Source organism: Pezoporus occidentalis, unplaced genomic scaffold (genome assembly GCF_034315485.1).
Source record: "Pezoporus occidentalis ecotype Australia unplaced genomic scaffold, CSIRO_AGI_Poc_V1 ctg276, whole genome shotgun sequence".
Taxonomy (NCBI): domain Eukaryota; kingdom Metazoa; phylum Chordata; class Aves; order Psittaciformes; family Psittacidae; genus Pezoporus; species Pezoporus occidentalis.
The window spans coordinates 423,526-443,865 of record NW_026914675.1 but is presented as its reverse complement, the minus strand read 5'-3'; the positions used below and the strand labels follow the sequence as shown (position 1 = coordinate 443,865).

At 60.9% G+C, this 20,340-nt stretch overlaps 2 protein-coding genes across 2 annotated transcripts; both read right to left on the bottom strand.

The window, feature by feature from the left end:
• Positions 1 to 1,241: 1,241 nt before the first annotated feature.
• On the bottom strand, positions 1,242 to 8,284 carry GRIN3B (glutamate ionotropic receptor NMDA type subunit 3B). The gene is made up of 10 exons (XM_062625078.1): positions 7,847 to 8,284; positions 6,535 to 7,133; positions 5,215 to 6,259; positions 4,887 to 5,032; positions 4,649 to 4,764; positions 3,416 to 3,567; positions 3,159 to 3,323; positions 3,018 to 3,085; positions 2,418 to 2,666; positions 1,242 to 1,398 (listed from the first exon to the last, which is right to left on the bottom strand). Exons 1-10 carry the CDS (start codon positions 8,282 to 8,284, stop codon positions 1,320 to 1,322), a joined length of 3,057 nt encoding a protein of 1,018 aa, XP_062481062.1. The 3' UTR covers positions 1,242 to 1,319.
• Positions 8,285 to 10,151: 1,867 nt separating this feature from the next.
• On the bottom strand, positions 10,152 to 19,022 carry WDR18 (WD repeat domain 18). Its single transcript, XM_062625091.1, has 10 exons — positions 18,771 to 19,022; positions 17,034 to 17,144; positions 15,348 to 15,481; positions 15,032 to 15,173; positions 14,357 to 14,500; positions 14,126 to 14,190; positions 13,896 to 14,020; positions 11,249 to 11,415; positions 10,545 to 10,613; positions 10,152 to 10,303 (listed from the first exon to the last, which is right to left on the bottom strand). Exons 1-10 carry the CDS (start codon positions 18,978 to 18,980, stop codon positions 10,172 to 10,174), a joined length of 1,299 nt encoding a protein of 432 aa, XP_062481075.1. The 5' UTR covers positions 18,981 to 19,022; the 3' UTR covers positions 10,152 to 10,171.
• Between the last annotated feature and the right edge of the window lie 1,318 nt (positions 19,023 to 20,340).

The window sequence follows — 20,340 nt, the reverse complement described above, 5'->3', positions numbered from 1 at the left end:
CTGCTGTGTCCAGGTGGGAGCTTCCATCGCAGGTGAGAGGCGTGTGGGCAGTGCTGGCCTCTGTGCCACTGGTGATCGCTGGGAGGGCGATGGGAGCTTGGCCTCTTAACCTGCCTGCAGCCAACATAAAGCAGGGGAAAATGGGCTCAGGTCACATCCGCTGGGAGCCTGTGGGGCCGTTTGGGGACAGCAGCTCTGCCCTGGGGATGGTGTCTGCTTTTCAGTGCCTTGTCCCTGCCACGGGACACGTCTGTGTCCAAGATCAGCCCCATCCCAGCGCAGAGAGCGCCTTTTCCCTGGCTCAGCTCTTGCAGGAGGTGGTTTAGCAAAGAACCAAAAGGAGCCAAGACATTTCAGCTGGTTTCCCTCCTTTCCCCACAAGCTGCCTGTGTCCGAGCCCTCTGCCCTGCGCCTGCTGGGCTTGGGGACAGGGACGGGCTGGCCTCACACCAGGGTTTGCAGGGGCAGGTAGAGGGGGGATGCTCAGGGCTGCAGCATGTCCATAGGGCTCAGAGGAGGAGGAGGAACAAGGTGGAGAGGGAAGGTGCCTCATGGGGTGCTGCTCTTGGGGGGGGAGCTGTCACTGTGCCCCTCAAGTACAGAGTCATCTCTCTGCACCTGGAGTCCATTCCCTCAGAGGGCTCTTGTGCACGTTCCAGCATCTTCCACCACAAAAAGGTTTCCCTGTTGGTGCCAGGGGGCTCAGAGCCCCCCCCCCCTTCACTGTCTCTGCATTTCCCACCCCAAGGCTCCCCTTTTCTTTGTGTTTGGCCTCAAGGAGCCCCGGGTGTTGCTTATTTTGGGGGGGCCCTGCTCGTGACTGGGCACAGGCAGAGCTGGGGGCTGTTGGGCAGTGGGGTGGGGTGGGAGGGGAAGGGATGGGGGGAAAACCAAACCAAATGCTTTGACGAATGAAGAGTAGAGTTCATTCTATTTAATTAATGTACAAAATGTGTTTGTATATAATAATAAATATGATCTCTAACGCTGCTGCCGGCGTGGCCTGCAGCCGCTCTGCTGGACGTGGGGCTCTGAGGAGCATCCCGAAGGGATGCGCCAGGGGAAGGGAGAATCTTGCTGTGCTGTCGCCTGCTCCTTTCCCAGCTGCCCCCAGCTGGAGTTGGGGGTTATTTCCTGCCCAAGAGAGGGGCTTTTCCCTGCTCCATGTGGGCCAGTGCATCCACCTCTCAGCATCCACCTCTCAGCATCCGCCTCTCGCCATCCACCCGCAGTGCCTGGAGGTCTGCCCAGCTTTGCTGCTCCTGGAGGGGCGTTTGGGACCTGTCCTGCTGCGACATCGCTGCGCTGTGGGGTGAGGGCTACTCACCTTCCTCTTCCTCCTCCTCCTCTTCTCTGCTGCTTTGCGGTGGGGCTGAGCTGGGCTGGACCCATGGGTGCCTGCGGTGGAGGGAGGGGAAGCGTTACCCTCGCCCCGAGGGTTGCTGCATTGAGGATGCAGCTGGAAGGCAAAAAGCAGCCGTTACTTGTCTCTGTCGTCTTTGCGACTTAATCCCCCAGCCTTCAGGAAGGGGCTGTGGGGGCCTCATGTCCCATCCCATTGCTTAAACCCCCATCCCAAACCTCACATCCCATCACTGCCTAAACCCCCATCCCACACCTCACATCACTGCCTAAACCCCCATCCCAAACCTCACATCCCATCACTGCTTAAACCCCCATCCCAAACCTCGCATCCCATCACTGCCTAAACCCCCATCCCACACCTCACATCACTGCCTAAACCCCCATCCCAAACCTCACATCCCATCACCGCCTAAACCCCCATCCCAAACCTCACATCCCATCACCGCCTAAGCCCCCATCCCAAACCTCACATCCCATCACCGCCTAAACCCCCATCCCAAACCTCACACCCCATCACCGCCTAAACCCCCATCCCAAACCTCACATCCCATCACCACCTAAACCCCCATCCCACACCTCACATCCCATCACCGCCTAAACCCCCATCCTACACCTCACATCCCATCACTGCCTAAACCCCCATCCCAAACCTCACATCCCATCACTGCCTAAACCCCCATCCCAAACCTCACACCCCATCACTGCCTAAACCCCCATCCCAAACCTCACATCCCATCACTGCCGACACCCCCATCCCAAACCTCACATCCCATCACCGCCTAAACCCCCATCCCACACCCCACATCCCATCACTGCCTAAACCCCCATCCCAAACTAAACCCTTCAGCTAAGGCTGCTGCCTGCAGTTTAACCCCAGGAAGGGAAGATGAAGGACCTGACCCGGGGGGGGGGAGCCCAGCCCCAGGACACCCCCTTCTCCATCCTCCCATCCCAAAGCCCTTTCCCTTCCATCCCTCACCCCTTTGCTCCCGCTCCTATGGACGGGACCACCGCACCCTTTGGGCTGCTTTGGGGCTCCCCACCCTCATCACCTCTCGGGGGGCTCCTCGGTGCCCATGGGCGCAGGCAGCCCCCGGCCGCCCTTGGCCGTGCCCAACGCAGCCACCAGCTCGCTCCTCCTGGCCAGCGCCGCCCGCAGCCGGTCCCGCAGCTCCCGGATGCTCCGCTCCAGCTCCCGCAGCTCCCGTTCCAGGGGGGGCTCCTCGGCCTCGGGGGGGGCTTTGCTGTCCAGCTGGAAGCGCACCCGCCGCGTGCTCCAGGGCCTCGGCTGCAGGGCGCACCTTGGGAGGGGTGGGAGCCTTGAGCGGGGACCCCCCCCCACACAACAGGGGGTTGCCCATGGGGAGGAAGAGAAGCATAAAATGAAGCGGGGTGGAAGAGAGCTTTAGGATCACAGAATCCCAGCATGGATTGTGGCGGAAGGGACCTTAAAGCTCCCCCACTTCCAACCCCTTCCACTGGAGCAGCTTGCTCCAAGCCCCTGTGTCCAACCTGGCCTTGAGCACTGCCAGGGATGGGGCAGCCACAGCTTCTCTGGGCACCCTGTGCCAGCAGCCCTTTGAATGAGGAATCGTTCCCGTATCCAATCCAAATCTAAAGGAGGAGTGGGGCAGCACCCGCTGCGGCCGTACCTCTGCTCCAAGCCCAGCTTTCGGCTCTCCCGCTCCTCTGTGCCCGTGTTCAGAGCCCGGTGGATTTTCTATGGGGAACAAAGGACGCGTGAGCAGGAGGACCGGAGGAGGGATGAGCGAGGGAAGAGGCAGCAGCAGCACCTGGCTCGTGTGCAGCCAGTAGTTGAACTTCTTCTTGCGCTTGATGCGGGGCAGGACGAGGCGGTAGAAGACGTGTTCACCCAGCGAGGTGAGCAGCGAGGTGCTGAGCCCGATGCAGAGCAGCACGAAGAGCCCTGAGAAGTGGTAGATCCCCATCTGCAGGGTCTATGGGGGTGGGGGGTAACAAAGGGTGGCGGTTGAGCTGGGCTGTGTGGGGCTCAGACCCCCCCAGAGCCCCCGTCCCATGAGCCCAGCACCTCGGTGACGGCGAGGACGCGCTTCCCGCACGGCACCATCTTGTACCACTTGTCATGGAGGAGGTCGATGAAGCCGGAGGACTTGTACCAGCTGATGAGCTTGGAGATGTTGGAGGTGAGTGCTGAGTTCTGCGGCAGGCCGATGCCGTAGCCTGGCCCCGGGGACAGAGCGCTGGGGAACCGTGGAGCGGGGCGGCATCCCCCCGGCGCGGCCCCATGGGAGCCACGGGCAGAGAGCACACACAGGGACACATACAGACACATACAGACACATACAGATACATAGGGACACATAGGGACACATACAGACACATAGGGACACATACAGATACATACAGACACATACAGATACATAGGGACACATACAGACACATAGGGACACATACAGACACATAGGGACACATAGGGACACATACAGATACATACGGACACATAGGGACACATACAGATACATACAGACACATAGGGACACATAGGGACACATAGGGACACATACAGACACAGAGGGACACATAGGGACACATACAGACACATACAGACACATAGGGACACATACAGACACATACAGACACATAGGGACACATACAGACACATAGGGACACATACAGATACATACAGACACAGAGGGACACATACAGATACATACGGACACATAGGGACACATACAGATACATACAGATACATACAGATACATAGGGACACATAGGACACATACAGATACATACAGACACATAGGGACACATACAGACACAGAGGGACACATAGGGACACATAGGGACACATACAGACACATAGGGACACATACAGATACATACGGACACATAGGACACACAGATACATACAGATACATACAGACACATAGGGACACATAGGGACACATACAGATACATACAGACACATACAGACACATAGGGACATATAGGGACACATATGGACACATAGGGACACATAGGACACATACAGATACATACAGACACATACAGACACATAGGGACATATAGGGATACATACAAACACATACAGACACATACAGGCACATACAGGCACATACAAATACATACAAACACACACAAACACAGACACATATGGACACATACAGCCATGTACAAACATACAGATACATACAGACACATACAGACACATACGGACACACGCAAACACATGCAAACACACACAAACACACACAAAGAGTCCTGTGCCCCCCCCCAACAGCTCCCCCATTTCCCCCCAGACCTTCAATGGCAAAGGGCTTCCCCACGGTGAGCAGTTTGCAGTCGGAGTCGATGGAGACCTCGTAGTCCAGCAGCGACTTGTCCATGATGAAGGCGTTGAGCCTGGGGGGCTCCGTCCTGCACCAGCACAGGGGCAATGCAAGGGCTGAAGGGATGGGGCAAAACCTGCCCTGGAAGGGGTAAAAAGGGGGGGGACGACACACGGGACACCCCCTCAGAACGCTGTCCTGGCCCCTCACTTGAGCATGGTGATGCCGGCGGGGGTGTTGGGGACGTTGTGGCGCCGCATGTGCTCGTGCATCTCCGGGAAGCTCTTCTTGATGTACTCCTCGGCGCTGCTCTCCCACACGGTGCCGAAGCAGAAGCCCTGCGAGGGGTGATGCAGCTGGAAGGAGGCACCAGAGCATCAGTCGGGAAGAGCCCCGGCTCCCTGCGGACGCATCCCAAGGATCTGGGCTGTGGGGACCTTTAACGCGCATCCCATCGGGGAAGGTGGAGCCGGCACAGATCCCTCTTCCATGGACCCTGCTCCCACCCCATCCGAAGCAACCCGGACCCTCTCCCAACCTTTGGGTCGTGGATGCCCGAGAGCTCCTCGAAGGTCTTGTCCCCCACCATGACGGCCGCCAGGTTGGCCGTGTAGCTGGAGAGCACCAGGAGGCAGAAGATGGCCCAGAGGTTCATGAGGAAGCGGCCGGTGCAGCACTTGGGGGTCTTGCTGGACACGGTGCGCCCAAAGAGGATGGCGTAGCAGAGGTTGAGGGCTGAGGAGTAGGAGAAGATCTTCATGCGGTTGCGGCCGAGCGGGGTCATGCCATAGGGGCTCTTCCACTCGTAGAGGGTGAGGAAGAGGGCCGTCATGTGCAGGGCCACGAAGATGCCCACCCACATGGTCCAGTGCAAGGGCCACATGAAGGCCCCGATGGGCGACGCCGTGTCCTTGGTCCTCACCAGGATGCCCAGGCTGGTGGAGAAGAAGGGGCTGGTGAAGTCGATGACTTTGCTCCGCGCCGAGTTGATGCTGAAGGAGGTGACGGCCATGTGGGCCGTGCCGCTGAGCAGGTCCCCCACCAGCCCCGTCCAGCGCCCGTTCTTCCAGGCCCCGTATTTCCCATCGCCCACGATGTAGAGCTCAAAGGCAAAGCTCATGTCCTCCGCCAGCTTCTCCAGCAGGTCGATGCAGTACCCGTAGCAGCACTTCTTGTACGCCCGCGGCACCGAGCCGTTGCCGGCACCCAGCTCCTCAAAGAGGGCGTCCAGCACAGCCGAGTCGTTGGTGCCGGGGTCCAGGCAGAGCTGCCCAACGGGGCAGCTCTCGTCCTCGTCCACCTCCCTGGTGAAGACGAACGGGTGCTCCACCAGCGTCACCACGCGCAGCCGCCGCCGGCTGCCCGCCGCCGCCTCGCCGGGGCCGTGGCGCTGGCTCTGCCGCACGCCCTCCTCCAGCTCCAGCCTCCCGCGGTGCCACGACCCCACCGTCCCCCAGGCCGGGGTCCCCCGTGGGTCCCGCTGCAGGCGCCACACGTGGAAGCGCTGCTCCGGCCGCACCAGCCTCGCGCTCTGCACCCGCACCGGCCCCGTGCGCCCGTGGAAGGAGGCGTTGGACAGGAACCTGGAGGGGAAGGGGATGGGGGGGCGGTCACAGGAGCTGGGAGCCATGAGCCTGATTGAGGACCGGGTGTTATTGATGGTAATGGAGCAACCGTGCTCGGGAAGCATTGAGGGAGATGGGGAGTGACACGTCCCCATCCGTGCAGCCAGCACACAGCGCGTCCTGGAAGCGCTGAGCCCCACGAGGGACCACACAGGGCTCTGCACACCCCACACACACACACACACCCCAGTGTGATGGAGCCGGGGAAAGGGGCACCCCAGCACCACCCTTACCGGGACAGGATGAGCCCCGGGGCCTCGCCGCCCACCGGGTGCCCGTTGCTGCAGTTCCCCGTGGTGTGCAGCACAGCGGGGCCGGGCTGCGTGCGGGCTGCGCTGCCGACGGCGCGGGCCACCAGCTCCACCACGTCCTGCATGAAGAGCTCCAGCGGCGGCGGGTTGAGCTCCCCGTAAGCCAGCAGCCCCAGGGGCAGCCCCTCGGTCTGCAGCTCGCCGGCGCTGAGCGGGGACCCCAGCACCCAGTGCAGCTCCTGCAGCAGCAGCCCCGACTCCTCGGCCGTGCGGAAGATGAGCCGGGCGCGCTGCAGGTCGCAGCCGAGCATCAGCACCGGGCTGGAGAGGGCCCTGAAGTGCTCCCGCTGCTGCTGGAGGTAGCGGGAGGCCCTGGGCTCATCCAGGTAACCGAGGTCCAGGATGGTGCGGAGCAAGAGCTGGGAGCGCCGGGCCCAGAGGCTGAGGAAGCCGGAGACGTCCCAGGGGTGGCAGAGCACCAGGTTGGTCTCGTGCCAGTCGTTGGCCTGCAGGATGCTCACCACCACGTCCACCAGCGTCTCCAACGAGCTCTGCCGGTCCACGTGGAAGTGGAAGGGGCTCTGCCGACACAGAGGGGTTGTGGCTGTGCCCCTGCCTGGCTCCTGCCCCACGGGAAGAGCCCAAAGGCAGCACCAGCCACGGTCCCTCCCTCCCTCCCTGCCCGCGCTCTGCCCATTCCCTGCCCCATCCCGCACAGGGGACTGAGGGGGATCCAGCACCAGGCACATCCCTGGGGTCGGGACTGGGGCTTGGGGGATGCAGGGCTGCTGGAGGAGCCAGGGAAGTTGCCTTGGGCTGAGAGCTGGGATGGGGCTGCGATAGAGTCGGGCAGGGGGCCATGAGAGATGAGATGGGGGCTGGGATGGAGCCAGGATAGAGCTGGGATGGGGGTTGGGATAAAGCCAGGATGGGGCTGGAACGGGGGCCAGGAGGGGGCTGGGATGTTGCTGCGATGGGGGGACAGGATGAAGCTAGGAGGGGACCCGGAATGAGGCTGGGATAGACAAAGGATGGGTGTTCAGGATGCGGGTGGCAATGGGGGTGGGATAGGGCTGAGATGGAAGCCGGGATGGAGCCAGCACAGAGTTGGGATGGAGCCGGGATGCAGCAAGTGCGAGGAGCTGGGATAGAGCCGGGGCTGGAGCTGGAATCAGCATCGGGAGAGGAACCGGTTTGCGACCCGCTGTGGAGGGAGATGAGAGCTTGGATGGAGCCGGGCCGGGGACCTGCCCCCGGTACCCCCGGTGCCCGGCGCGGCGGATGCGGGTCCTACCTGCGCTCGGACGGGCAGGAGCCCGCGGGTGTCCGGGAGGCTGAGCACGGGGATCTGCAGGGCGGCGGCGAGGAAGTCGAGCAGGAGCAGCTCCCTGCGGGAGCGGGGCAGCGCCAGGACGGCGGCAACGCCGCGCCCCGCCAGCGCCCCGCAGAGCCACCGCGCCAGCGAGCGCGGGTCCCGAGCGGCCGGGCCGCCCGCCACCACCTCCAGGCTGAGGTTCGACGGCAGCGGCGTCCCCCCGGGGCTGGCACCGGCACCGGCGGCTCTGACCAGCGCGGCGCGGAGCCGGGCGCGGCGGGGGGAACCGGGCGGCAGCAGCGCCCCGAGACGCACGGCGGGGCCGGGGGGGGGGTTGGCCGGGACGCGGCAGGGCTGCGGGTGCCCCCCCGCCGCTCCCAGCGCCGCCAGCAGCCACAGCGCCCGCAGCCCCGCCATGAGCCCGCAGCCACCGGCCCCGCCGCGATGCGCCCCGACGGGGCGGGCCCGGGGAGGGAGCGGAGCGGGGCGGGCGCGGGGAGGGGCCGGGAGCGGAGCCGGGGTTGGGGGGGGGGGGGTGGCTCTGGTCCCGTCCCGCAGCCCCCGGGATCCGCAGCAACGCGGATGAGGCCGGGGGGGGGGGGGTCCGGGGCAGGAGCCCCGCGGTCCCCAGCGCGGTCCCGGCTGCCTCTGGACCCTCCGGCACCTTCCTCCTCCTCCTCCTCCCCGAGCCGGGCTCGGAGCCCTGACCTCGCCCCCAACACGCGGTAAAGGCTGGGGCTGGACCCCCCCATCCCTCCGCAGCCTCAAAGCTGATGGGGTCCCCGGACCGGGGGGGGGGGGCTGCAGGGTTTTGGAGCCTTCCTCCCCTCCACGGGTCACCCTCCTCATCACCCCCGGGGAAACTGAGGCCCGGCCCCAAGAGCACAGACACGGGGGTACGAGGAGGCAGGGACACGCTGCGAAATCCATATGGAAAAGAAAGTGAGGGATGGAGCCAGGTACCAGCTGGCAACAAGTATTGATCACTGGGCTGATCTAATGAGTCACAGCTAATGAATTACCCCTGCAGAGATGGGGGGGGAGCAGAGCAAATCCTGCCAGGGCAATGGGTACCCCTCATCAGGGGATGCTGGTCCCCCCTGGAACAAGATCTCCATTGTGGGACCCCCAGCAGCTCCCTCCCCCAGGATAAAGCTCAGGTGGGTGAGTGCTGGGGAAGGGGGGGGAAGCAGGCTCTGGGTATGAAACTGCCCCCCAAAACCCAGCTTCTGCCTGGGGGCAGCATAGGAGGGGGCTCACAGGGAGCCCCAAGCAGCACTGCAACCCCACTGCTGGGCAACACCAGGTTCTCCTTATGGGGGGGGAAGAGCATGCTCCCAGCTCCCTGCTGCAGCCACTGGACCTGGATCCAAACTGGCAGGAGCAAAGTGGGAGCAAAATGGTGCCTTATTAAGCTAAAAGCATTATCTAAGGCACTGTGAGGAGACAGAGCCCTGCTCCATCCCCACAGGGACCCATGAACTGAGGACGGAGCAGCGCTGCCTTCCCCATGGCCAGAGCTGCCACTGGGTTACTGAGCCCTGGCGCCAGGAGCAGGGAGCTGAAAAGAGAAACCCGAGGCACTTTCACTATAAAAACCAATTCTTTTATGTAAAAAATAAACCTAAACAGAACCCACCCCTCCCACCCTCCCCTGCTGCCATGCTCATGACAATACAAAAGGCCGAGTCCCCCACCAGAACACCCCAAACCCAAAGTAGCTGGATCCAAATATATATAAATCGTCACGTTACGAGATTGGAAATAGCACCCGTGGCCCAAAACCACCCCCTGCACCCTGGGGCAGAGTCCTGGTCCCCCTGTCCGTGTTCCCCCCCCCGGCTCCAGGAGCAGGAGCTGCTCAGGACCTGCTGTCATGAGAGTGGAACCCAGCGGGTCCTGGCTGTGAGGGGTGCAGCGATGCCAAGCAGCATTCCCAAGGGTGGCAGGGGTGGAAGGGGTCTCCAAACTCCAATCTCAAACCGCTGTTTAGGAGAAAGCCCCCGCTTCCATCTGCACCGCAGGGTCAAGTAACAAAAAGAACAGGAAAGGGCCAGGGAAGAGACAGGGAAAAGAGCAGGAGCCGCCTCCTGAGCCCCACGTCGGAGCCGGTGCCGCTCCTCCCGCAGCCCCATGGATGCTCCGAGCCTGCCTGCAGCACCGAATCGGGGCTGACAACGGTCCCTGCGTTATCCCCACAGTGCCAGGCCCAGCTCCGTGCATGGTGTGGGGCAGGCTGGGGCTGGGAGAGGCAGAGTAAAAGTGGGGGGCGAGGAAGGGGGGACCAGGGCAGCGGCAGCCGCTTCATTTAGCGGGTTTGGTGATGATGCGGGCCGAGAAGTCGAAGAGGTTCTTGTTGATCTTCCGGAGGGTGCTCACCTCCTCCTCCAGCTCACTCACCTGGATCGTCAGGTGCTCCTGGTCTCCCACCAGGTTCTGCCACAGGGAAACACGACAGGGAAGCATCAAGCACCCGGCAAGCGGATGCTGCACGTCCCCAACCCTTCGGGTCGCTCCCAACTCCATCTCCTCCCTCCTGCTGTCCCCAGTGAACTCCAGGGCTCATTCCTCCCGTCCCCAACCTGGACAGGGCCCCAGGAGCTGGTTCAGCTGTGGAGGACCCCCAGGAGGTCTGCACCAGAAGGACACCACTTCCCCATCTCAGAGCAGCTCTCACCTTTTCCCTCGTGGAGTACATCTGTGAGTAGGTTCTCCTGGCCTTCTCCAGGTAGCTCTCTCCAGACTCCTGCAGGGACCAGACATGAGGGACTGAGACAGGCGACCCAGATCCTCTCCCAGTGCTCCCAGGTAGGGTTCCCTGCTGGAGCAGCCAAAGAACCCCCTCACCACCCCCCCCAGCCCCATGGGACAAAGCAGAAAGAGAGCAGGGTATGGCCAAGCCTGCAAACAGCACCCGACACAGAGCTCATCCATCAGCCGGGGCAGGACTGACCCTCACCGGGGACAGACACTGATAGGGAAGAGAAGCTCTGGGGGCACCAACAGGCACCTGGTGAGCACCAATAGTGCAGGACCCCCCTGCCTGGGGATGGCTATGCCTGGAGCGAGGGCCCATGGTGATGGGACAGCAGAGCCAGGCCGGGCTGTGGCACGAGGCTGGCAGGACAAATGACTGCAGCAGCCAGGAGGGATTGTGGAGCACGGGGAAGAAGGGGAGGAAGAGGTTGTGCCACGCTGGAGAAGGGAGCAGGCAGGGCTCAGCTCCTCTGCTTTCAGTGACAGCACTTGGGGGGGTGATGGCAACGTAGGGGAGATCAGAAGAGGCTGGGGATCAGCACGGAGCAGCCACCGCTGCTGTGCCTGGAGGAGAGGGTTTGCAGCCTCCAGCACTGCATCCACCCCGTCCCCTCCTCCCAGTACCTGCTGGTGGAGGCCCAGGCGCAGCGTGAGCCCCTCGCCGCCCTGCTCGTCGCTGCTCTCGGTGCCGTGGAGGTGCCTGCTGAACTTGGGCAGGGGTGTGCTGGGCTTCCCGTCGGGGCTGAGCATGTTGGCGGGGGCCAGCACGATGAAGGCGTTCGTAACCGGACCTGCGATGGGACAAGAGGAGGGCACGGGTCAGGTTTCCCCCCCTCTGGGTTTGCCTCGGGGGCCCTGAGAAGAGAGAACGACCCAGGCCGGGCTCCCAGCTCCCTCCCTGGGAAGGGGCAGAGCCCCTCAGCCCGCTGCAGCTCGGGGAGGAGCAGGAGGCTGCATCCATCCCCTATAGACCCAGGCACCCCTCAGCGCCTGGCTCCTGCACTCATCTGTCACACACTCTCCTTTGGCAGAGCCACTGAGCATCTTCATCACTGCTCTTACCCACACAGGCTCTCTCCCCCTTCTGCTGGAGGACTCCCACCACTGCCCCCCATACCCAAACCCTGCCCGGGTCAGACACAGCAACAGCCCTGCTCTGGTGTGCGAGCACCACGCTGAAGCCCTGCCCATCCATCACCCCCCCGGGCTGCACTCAACAGCGTGAAGGGGAAGGTTAAAGGGACCCAGATGCACCTAAGAGGGGGCAGGTGCCTGCCCAGTGTCCCAGCCGGAGGCAGTGGGAATGGTGCAGGATAAGAGAGGGAGCCAGGGGAGGCAGGAGGCTGCCTGATGCTTTCAGTCTCTGCAGAGGAGATGGACCAAAGCACCTCCGATGCAGACAAGGGCTCCCTCTCCATCATCTCCCCATCCAGCTAGCCCAGAGCCTGCCCCAAAGCCCACCCCTCCCTGAATCCCACTGGAAAACCAAAGGCTCTGCCAGCACTCCCAGCCTGACCCCCAAGCTGCTCTTTGCCAACACTTTGCTGTAACAAACCCATTGTTTTCCTCTTGCTCCCTGCCCAAAGACAAGACAATTGCTGGCTCTTCACAAGCACCCAGCAGTGAGTCACCACTGGCAGCACAACGGGAAAGGAAGGGACAGGACAGGCAGAGAGCAGGACCCTCACAAGACCCCCCCCCCTCCCCGGCCACTCGCAGCCCCAGTGCAAACACAAGTCCCACCCAAGCACCCCTTGTCCCAGTGCACCAGCAGCCAACGTGGGCACAGGGACTGGGCTCAACAGGGAGGACACAAATAATCCATCTTCCAACTGGTATCCCTGGGGCAGGAGGCATCTGCTGGAGCAGCCCTGGGCCAGGAGGGATCTGCTGCAGCAGCCCTGGGCCAGGGGAAGCACGAAGGAGCTCGGGGATGGTCTGTACCACACGGTGTTTGCAGAGGGAAGGATGGAGCTCATGCGACAGAAAGGAACTGGGGTCTGGGGCAAGGGGGCTTTGGGGCAGTGCTGCGAATAGAACCAGCCACACTGGTGACTGGGAGCAGCCCTGCCTTGCCCAGCACAGAGCTCATTATCTGAGAGCAGCAGCCCATCTGAGCCCATCTGCCTGCCCATGCCCTGCTTCCCCCATCAAGGACGGGCAAACCTTGCAGGAAAAGCTCCCTGCATGTCTCCTGCTGCACAGTCACACTCCTCAAGCCCGGAGCCACGCTCCAACCCTTCTGATCTACCTGCAGCACCACCAAGGGGAGGGCCATGCTTCCAGAGCACGCCAGGCTGGAGGCTGCAGGAGCAGCAGGAGAGCTCCTGTCAGCATTGCCTTGGGGAATGCACTAGGGGGGCAGCAGGGAAGAGCTTGTGCCCATCTGCACTCCCCTGCAGCCTTGGGGCGGGTTGGGGGGGGTTAATGCCTGATGCTCTGGTGACTCACACAGCTCAGATCCTCTTGGCTTTCACCCCCCCAGTGCCAGTTGAGCAAGGCTGGATGGGCACTGCAGTAGGTCCCCATTAGAAGCAGCCCTTGGCAGCAAAAGGCAAGGAGGGAGCCTGGCTTCCAGAGCCTGCCCTGCGGCAGCAGCTTGCCCACCTCTGCCCCCAGGAACAGGGTCCCATTGCCACCCCTGGCACCTTCTGGGAGGGCTGAGGCAGTGCCCAGAGAGCAACGAGCCAGCCCCACCAGAAAGAGCAGTGTAAAGGGACTGCAGACCACCGTGAGCACGTAAGAAACCCTCTGTTAGCAGCAGAAGGGCTAAATCCTAACCCAGCCACTGCTAAGAGGCACCTAATTGCTAATCTGAGCTTGCAAAGGTTTGCTTGGGTGCTTTATTGGAGCCACTGCCCTGCAATCCCAGACAACAGCTTATATCAGATTCACTTCAGGCCCAATGAGCTCATGGGTGCTCCTTGCTGGGGTCACAGAGACAGTTTCTTCTCCAGACACATTCCACCCCCTCTCAGCCTCCCCAGGCCTCTGGGTGTGTGTGGGGCAACCGCTCCCTTTGGAAAGCAAGGAGGAAGATCCTGGGTGTCCTCAGTGACAGGGTGAAACCTATGACTCACTCCCTGACAGTGCCCAGCGGGGCTGTCAAGAGACATGGGGCAAGGTCAACCATTGCTCCAGACAGCTGAGGTGTCCCTCTGCTTCCTCTGCCCTTCCTGGAGGCGTGCAGTAATGCCTCGAGCGCCCAGGGCGGTGTGAGAGCAGCAGTGGCTGAGGAGGGAAGGATCCTGGTTGATAAGGGCATGCCTACCTTTGTGATTCATCGTCTTCAGGCACTGCTTGCTCTGGATGTCCCACAGCCGGACTGTTTCGTCGTGCGAGCCGGAAAGCAGGAGGCTGCCATCCGTGGACACCGACAGGCACGTCACCTGGTTCCTGGAATGGGGAACAGGGTGTTTCAGCTCAGGATGACCCGTGGACCGCCCAGAAAGTGCCCAGGTGGGCAAGGAGGTGCTTGGCAAGTAATGGCTGGTCCCTCACCTGTGCCCTTTGAAGACCTTCCCGTTCTCCCGCTCCGTCTGGAAGGTCCGGTCTCTCTGGACCGGCTGCAGAAACGAAGGAAGGAGGGAAGGGAGAGAAGAGCTTAAACAGGGGAAGCCAGCAGGTTCCTCGCTGTGTCTGGAGGGGGCAGAGGACACGCAAGGGGAACCCAGGCCCCGGAGAGGGAGGTGACAGTGGCTCAGGGTGCGGAGAGCAGCAGCGAGCACTCACCCAGGCACAGAGGTCAACCTGGAAGATGGATCCGTCCATGCCACCGCAGAACATGTGGTACTCGGAGAGATCAAGAGTCACAGCCATGATGCCCACGTCGAAGAGGACAGAAAGCAGGAGCTCCCCAGATGAGACTTCCCAGAGCTGGAGCGAGAGGGTACAGGAGAATTAGGGGCTTAAGCACTGGAAGAACAAGCGGCTGTAAAGCAGCTGCACGTAGAGCATCCCGTCCTTGCTGCTGCTGAGGGAAACAGAGCCCAGGACCACGCTCCTTGTGACCATGGGACAAGTTTCCCAGGTGGCTCCAAACCCATCCCATGCCCATCCTGCCCCCCAGGGCAGAGCCCTCCTGCAGGACAGGAGGAGCGAGCTCCAGGCTGCTCTGCTCCTTCCCCTTCCAGACTAAAGGACATGAGGGAGGGAATGAGAGGAGCTGGTCCCAAGGTTCCCCAGGAGAAGAGGGACTGCAAAGGGCCAGCTCGAGGGCAGGTGCAGAGGAACTAACTGCTGGTGTTTGGAGAGGCAAAGCCCATTAGGTCTGGCAGCTCTGAGTCATCACAGAGACAGCCAAGACATTCAGCTACTGCAACCCTGCAGCCCAGCAGAAACTGCTTTAACCCTGTAGGGCCCGTGTTCCTCTGGGACTCTGCTGGGTGGGACAGAGCTGAGCCTCACCTTCGCCGTCTGGTCCAGGGAGGCTGTGGCAGCTCGTGCCAAGGGGCCTCCAAAGCCACAGCACAAGTCTGTGATGGGGAGGCTGTGTCGGGACCACACGTGGCGTGGGTCAGGGATCTGGGAGGGCTCTGCCTGCAGCACACTGTGGGGAGAACAGAGAGGCTTTACCAACAGCTCAGGCACAGGGGCTTCCAGCTGATTCCACCCCCAGGAAGCGGTGGCTGATCTCTTTTCAAACACTCCTCACCCAGATGCTCTCTGTCCCCCAAATGAATGAGCTTGGATGAGCTGAGACCTCCTCACAGGCCACCGTTACCTGTAAAGGTTCCACACCAGGGCCAGACAGTCCTTAGCCCCTGAGAGAAAGTGGCTGCTGTCATCTGTAAAGCAGAGGCATGTGAGGTCCTGGTAGTGGCGGTTCAGGATGGCCAGGAGGTTCCCGTTGGAGACCTGCAGCAAAGGGAAGGGCAGGAGAACATCAATGAAGGCGCACTGACGCGCATGGAATAACGCAGCGCCCTGCCCTGATGGCTGCGGGTGCAGCTTCATCGGAACCCGCTGTAACCCCCATGTAATTACAGCACTAATTAAGAGCAGGAGGACAGTGACCAGAGCCCAGCAGCCTCTGCAGACACTCAGCTCACAAGTCACACGTCCAGCCAGCTAAAGCAGTGCTTAAGGATAACTTGGTGTTGAGCTTCGAGGGAGCAACCTCAGCAGCATAGGAAGAAGGAAGGGAAGGGAAAGGGAAAAGAAGAAGGGAAAGGGAAGGGAAAAGAAGAAGGGAAAGGGAAAGGGAAAAGAAGAAGGGAAAGGGAAAGGGAAAAGAAGAAGGGAAAGGGAAGGGAAAAGAAGAAGGGAAAGGGAAGGGAAAAGAAGAAGGGAAAGGGAAAGGGAAAAGAAGAAGGGAAAGGGAAAGGGAAAAGAAGAAGGGAAAGGGAAAGGGAAAAGAAGAAGGGAAAGGGAAAGGGAAAAGAAGAAGGGAAAGGGAAAGGGAAAAGAAGAAGGGAAAGAGAAAGGGAAGAGAAGAAGGGAAAGGGAAAGGGAAGAGAAGAAGGGAAAGGGAAAGGGAAGAGAAGAAGGGAAAGGGAAAGGGAAGAGAAGAAGGGAAAGGGAAAGGGAAGAGAAGAAGGGAAAGGGAAAGGGAAGAGAAGAAGGGAAAGGGAAAGGGAAAAGAAGAAGGGAAAGGGAAAGGGAAAAGAAGAAGGGAAAGGGAAAGGGAAAAGAAGAAGGGAAAGGGAAAGGGAAAAGAAGAAGGGAAAGGGAAAGGGAAAAGAAGAAGGGAAAGGGAAAGGGAAAAGAAGAAGGGAAAGGGAAAGGGAAAAGAAGAAGGGAAAGGGAAAGGGAAAAGAAGAAGGGAAAGGGAAAGGGAAAAGAAGAAGGGAAAGGGAAAGGGAAAAGAAGAAGGGAAAGGGAAAGGGAAAAGAAGAAGGGAAAGGGAAAGGGAAAAGAAGAAGGGAAAGGGAAAGGGAAAAGAAGAAGGGAAAGGGAAAGGGAAAAGAAGAAGGGAAAGGGAAAGGGAAAAGAAGAAGGGAAAGGGAAAGGGAAAAGAAGAAGGGAAAGGGAAAGGGAAAAGAAGAAGAGAAAGGGAAAGGGAAAAGAAGAAGGGAAAGGGAAAGGGAAAAGAAGAAGGGAGAGGGAAAGGGAAAAGAAGAAGGGAAAGGGAAAGGGAAAAGAAGAAGGGAAAGGGAAGGGAAAAGAAGAAGGAAGGGAAAGGGAAAAGAAGGGAAGAACAGGCCCCAAAGAACAGACCTCAACCTCACCCAGCGCTTCCCACCAGAGTTTCTTGCCCCCTGCTTTGCCAACCTGCCCCACGAGCTGCACACCCATGGAAGCCGCTGTCCCCTGGGGCACCGTGGAGCCCACAGCACAGCTGCCATGTCCATGGCCCAGCAAAGCCCCACTGCAGAGCCCAGAGCAGGTGGGTTTACTGAGCTCGGACGGCACAGGGGAGCTGTGGAGCGGTCAGGATGTGACCCCATCCCTCGTGCCAGCCCCTCACCTCCCACAGGTAGATGCTCTCGGCGACCCCGACCAAGATGTAGAGCCCATTGGGAGAGGCTGTCAGGCAGGTCACCGGCCCGGGGCAGATGATCTTCTGCTGGAGCTGGTCCTGGGGGCAGAACGAACACAGCGGCCATTCAGTATGTGGGGGGAGATGGGGGGCTCAAGGGTGTCATTGGTGGGGGCTCTGTGGAAACAGGGATGCTGGTGATGGAGGTCTCTGTGGAGCGAGGAGGATAAGGGGAAAGGGGCCCTCACCACAGAGGTGGGGGTCTCCAGCGATGGGGTACCTGACCCTGTGGACCAAGGCTCTCTATGGGGAAAGGGGGGAGGAAGCAGGACCCCCACCACCGAGATGGGGGTCTCCATGAAGTTGGTGCAGCAGGGAATGGAACTGCCCATGGGGACCAAGGCTCTCTATGGGGAAAGGGGCCATGCAGGCAGGGGTCTCCATGGGGGAGAGGGATCCCCACCACTGAGATGGGGGTCTCCATGAAGGGGGTGCCACAGAGAACAGAACTGCCCATGGGGACCAAGGCTCTCTATGGGGAAAGGGGGAAAGAAGCAGGACCCCCACCACAGAGATGGGGGTCCCCATGAAGGAGGTGCTGAGGGGGACAGGACTGCCCATGGGGACCAAGGTTCTCTATGGGGAAAGGGGGGAGGAAGCAGGACCCCCACCACAGAGATGGGAGTCCCTATGAAGTTGGTGCTGCAGAGAATGGAACTGCCCATGGGGACCAAGGCCCTCTATAGGGAAAGCGGGGGGAACGGGACCCCCACCACCGAGATGGGGGTCCCCATGAAGGAGGTGCTGACGGGGACAGGACTGCCCATGGGGACCAAGGCTCTTTATGGGGAAGGAAGCAGGACCCCCACCACCGAGATGGGGGTCCCCATGAAGGAGGTGCCGTAGAGAACAGAACTGCCCATGGGGACCAAGGCTCTCTATGGGGAAAGGGGCCATGCGGGCAGGGGTCTCCATGGGGGAGAGGGACCCCCACCACAGAGATGGGGGTCTCCAGCAAGGGGGTACCTGACCCTGTGGACCAAGTCTCTCTATGGGGAAAGCGGGGGAAACGGGACCCCCACCACCGAGATGGGGGTCTCCATGAAGGAGGTGCCACAGAGAATGGAACTGCCCATGGGGACCAAGGCTCTCAACGGGGAAAGGGGCCATGCAGGCAGGGGTCTCCATGGGGGAGAGGGACCCCCACCACCGAGATGGGGGTCCCTATGAAGTTGGTGCTGCAGAGAATGGAACTGTCCATGGGGACCAAGGCTCTCTATGGGGAAAGAACGGAGCAGGACCCCCACCACCGAGATGGGGGTCCCCATGAAGGAGGTGCCATGGGGGACAGGCCTCCCCATGGGGACCAAGTCTCTCTATGGGGAAAGGGGAGGGAGAGGGACCCCTACAACAGAGATGGGGGTCCCCATGAAGTTGGTGCTGCAGAGAACGGAACTGCCCATGGGGACCAAGTCTCTCTATGGGGAAAGGGGAGGGAGAGGGACCCCCACCACCAAGATGGGGGTCCCCATGAAGGAGGTGCCATGGGGGACAGGCCTCCCCATGGGGACCAAGTCTCTCTATGGGGAGCGGGACCCCCACCACAGACAAGGGGAGGGGTCTCAAGGGAAGGGATCCCCGGCTCCATCCCCACAGCCGCAGTGGGTGGTGGTGGTGGCGGTGGCGGGGGGTCCCTCCGGAGCGGAGGCCTCTCGGGGCCGGTACCTTCCTCTGCAGCTCCCAGACGTTGATGTAGCTCTTGCCGAGCTGCGCTCCCAGGAGGTGCTCCCCGCCCAGCAGCGCCAGCCCCCGGGGGCCGCTGTTGCCTCCGCGGTATCCGGGCAGCGCCGAGCCCGAGTGCAGCTCCCAGGCCGAGCAGTTGCACAGCGGCCCCGCCGCGTCCGTCACCAGCGCCACCTCCATGGGCGCCGCCATCTTCGCGGTCCGCCAGGCACAGAGAGAAGCGCGGCGGACGCCTAGAGCGCCGCCCCGCCCGCTGCCTCCGCCAATCAAAGGCGGCGGCGTGGGGCGGGGCCAAGACAACCCTGGCAGCCCATTGGGTCACGCTGTAGGGGTGCCCTATAGGGACACCCCATAGAGGAGACCTCGAGATCCTATGGGCATCCTGTAAAGGATCCCGTAACCCTATAGGCACCCCATAAGGGCCCCATGGACACCCTATGGGCACCCCATGGGGACCCCATGGACACCCTGTGGGCACCCCATGAGGACTCCGTGACATTCTATAGGTATTCCATAGGGATCCCATAGACACCCCAAGCCCTATGGACACCCAATGTGGACCTCCTCAACACCTCACAGCCCTATAGACACGCTGTAAAGGACCCCATAACCCTATGGACACCCCATAAGGGCCCCATGGACACCCTATGTGCACCCCATGAGGACTCCGTGACATTCTATAGGTATTCCATAGGGATCCCATAGACACCCCAAGCCCTGTGGACACACAATGTGGACCTCATGGACACCCCACAGCCCTATGGACACTCTGTAAAGGACCCCATAACCCTATGGACACCCCATAAGGGCCCCATGGACACCCTATGGGCACCCCATGGGGACCCCATGGCACTCTTACAGGTATTCCATAGGGATCCCATAGACACCCCCAAGCCCTATGGACGCCCTGTGTGGACCTCATGGACACCCCACAGCCCTATGGACACCCTGTAAAGGATCCCACAACCCTATAGGCACCCCATAGTGACCCCATGGACACCCTATGGGCACCCCATGAGGATCCCGTGACACCCTGTATGTATTCCATAGAGATCCCATAGACACCCCAAGCCCGATGGACACCCTGTGAAGGACCCTGTAACCCCATGGGCACCCCATAGAGACCCCATGAGGACCCCACAACACTCTATAGGTATTCCATACGGACCCCATGGACACCCCCAAGCCCTATGGACACCCTGTAAAGGACCCCATAACTCTATAGGCACCCCATAGGGACCCCATGAGGACCCCATAGTCCCATGCCCATCCTATAGGGACCCTCTAGGCACTCCAGAGGGACCCCATGGCCACTTCCCAGCCCCATGGCCACCCTATGGCTCCTTAAGCACCCCCATAGGGCAGTGGGGGGGGGGGGGGGTGGCATCCCCAGGACACAACCCCCAACACACCACACTTTATATATTTTTTTTTCCTTTTTTTTTAATATTTCATCAACTTTACAGGGTTACAATTGTCTTAAATATTCTGACGTTTAAATACAATCTGTATAATAATGTTATTATAAAATGTAAACTTTCAGTGGTTTTTC

Bases quoted from the DNA above. Each gene is read 5' to 3' on its own strand.
- GRIN3B (XM_062625078.1), bottom strand. From the start codon at position 8,284: ATGGCGGGGCTGCGGGCGCTGTGGCTGCTGGCGGCGCTGGGAGCGGCG. The intron at 3,568-4,648 runs GTCTGGGGGGAA...CCCCGGGGCCAG, and splicing joins GAAGCCCTTTGCCATTGAAG to GCTACGGCATCGGCCTGCCG. The intron at 3,324-3,415 runs GTGCTGGGCTCA...CCACCCCCATAG, and splicing joins GCGTCCTCGCCGTCACCGAG to ACCCTGCAGATGGGGATCTA.
- WDR18 (XM_062625091.1), bottom strand. From the start codon at position 18,980: ATGGCGGCGCCCATGGAGGTGGCGCTGGTGACGGACGCGGCGGGGCCG. The intron at 14,501-15,031 runs GTGAGGCTCAGC...CTCTCGCTCCAG, and splicing joins CCCTGGACCAGACGGCGAAG to CTCTGGGAAGTCTCATCTGG. The intron at 10,304-10,544 runs GTGAGAGCTGCT...TCCCTGTGGCAG, and splicing joins TGTACTCCACGAGGGAAAAG to AACCTGGTGGGAGACCAGGA.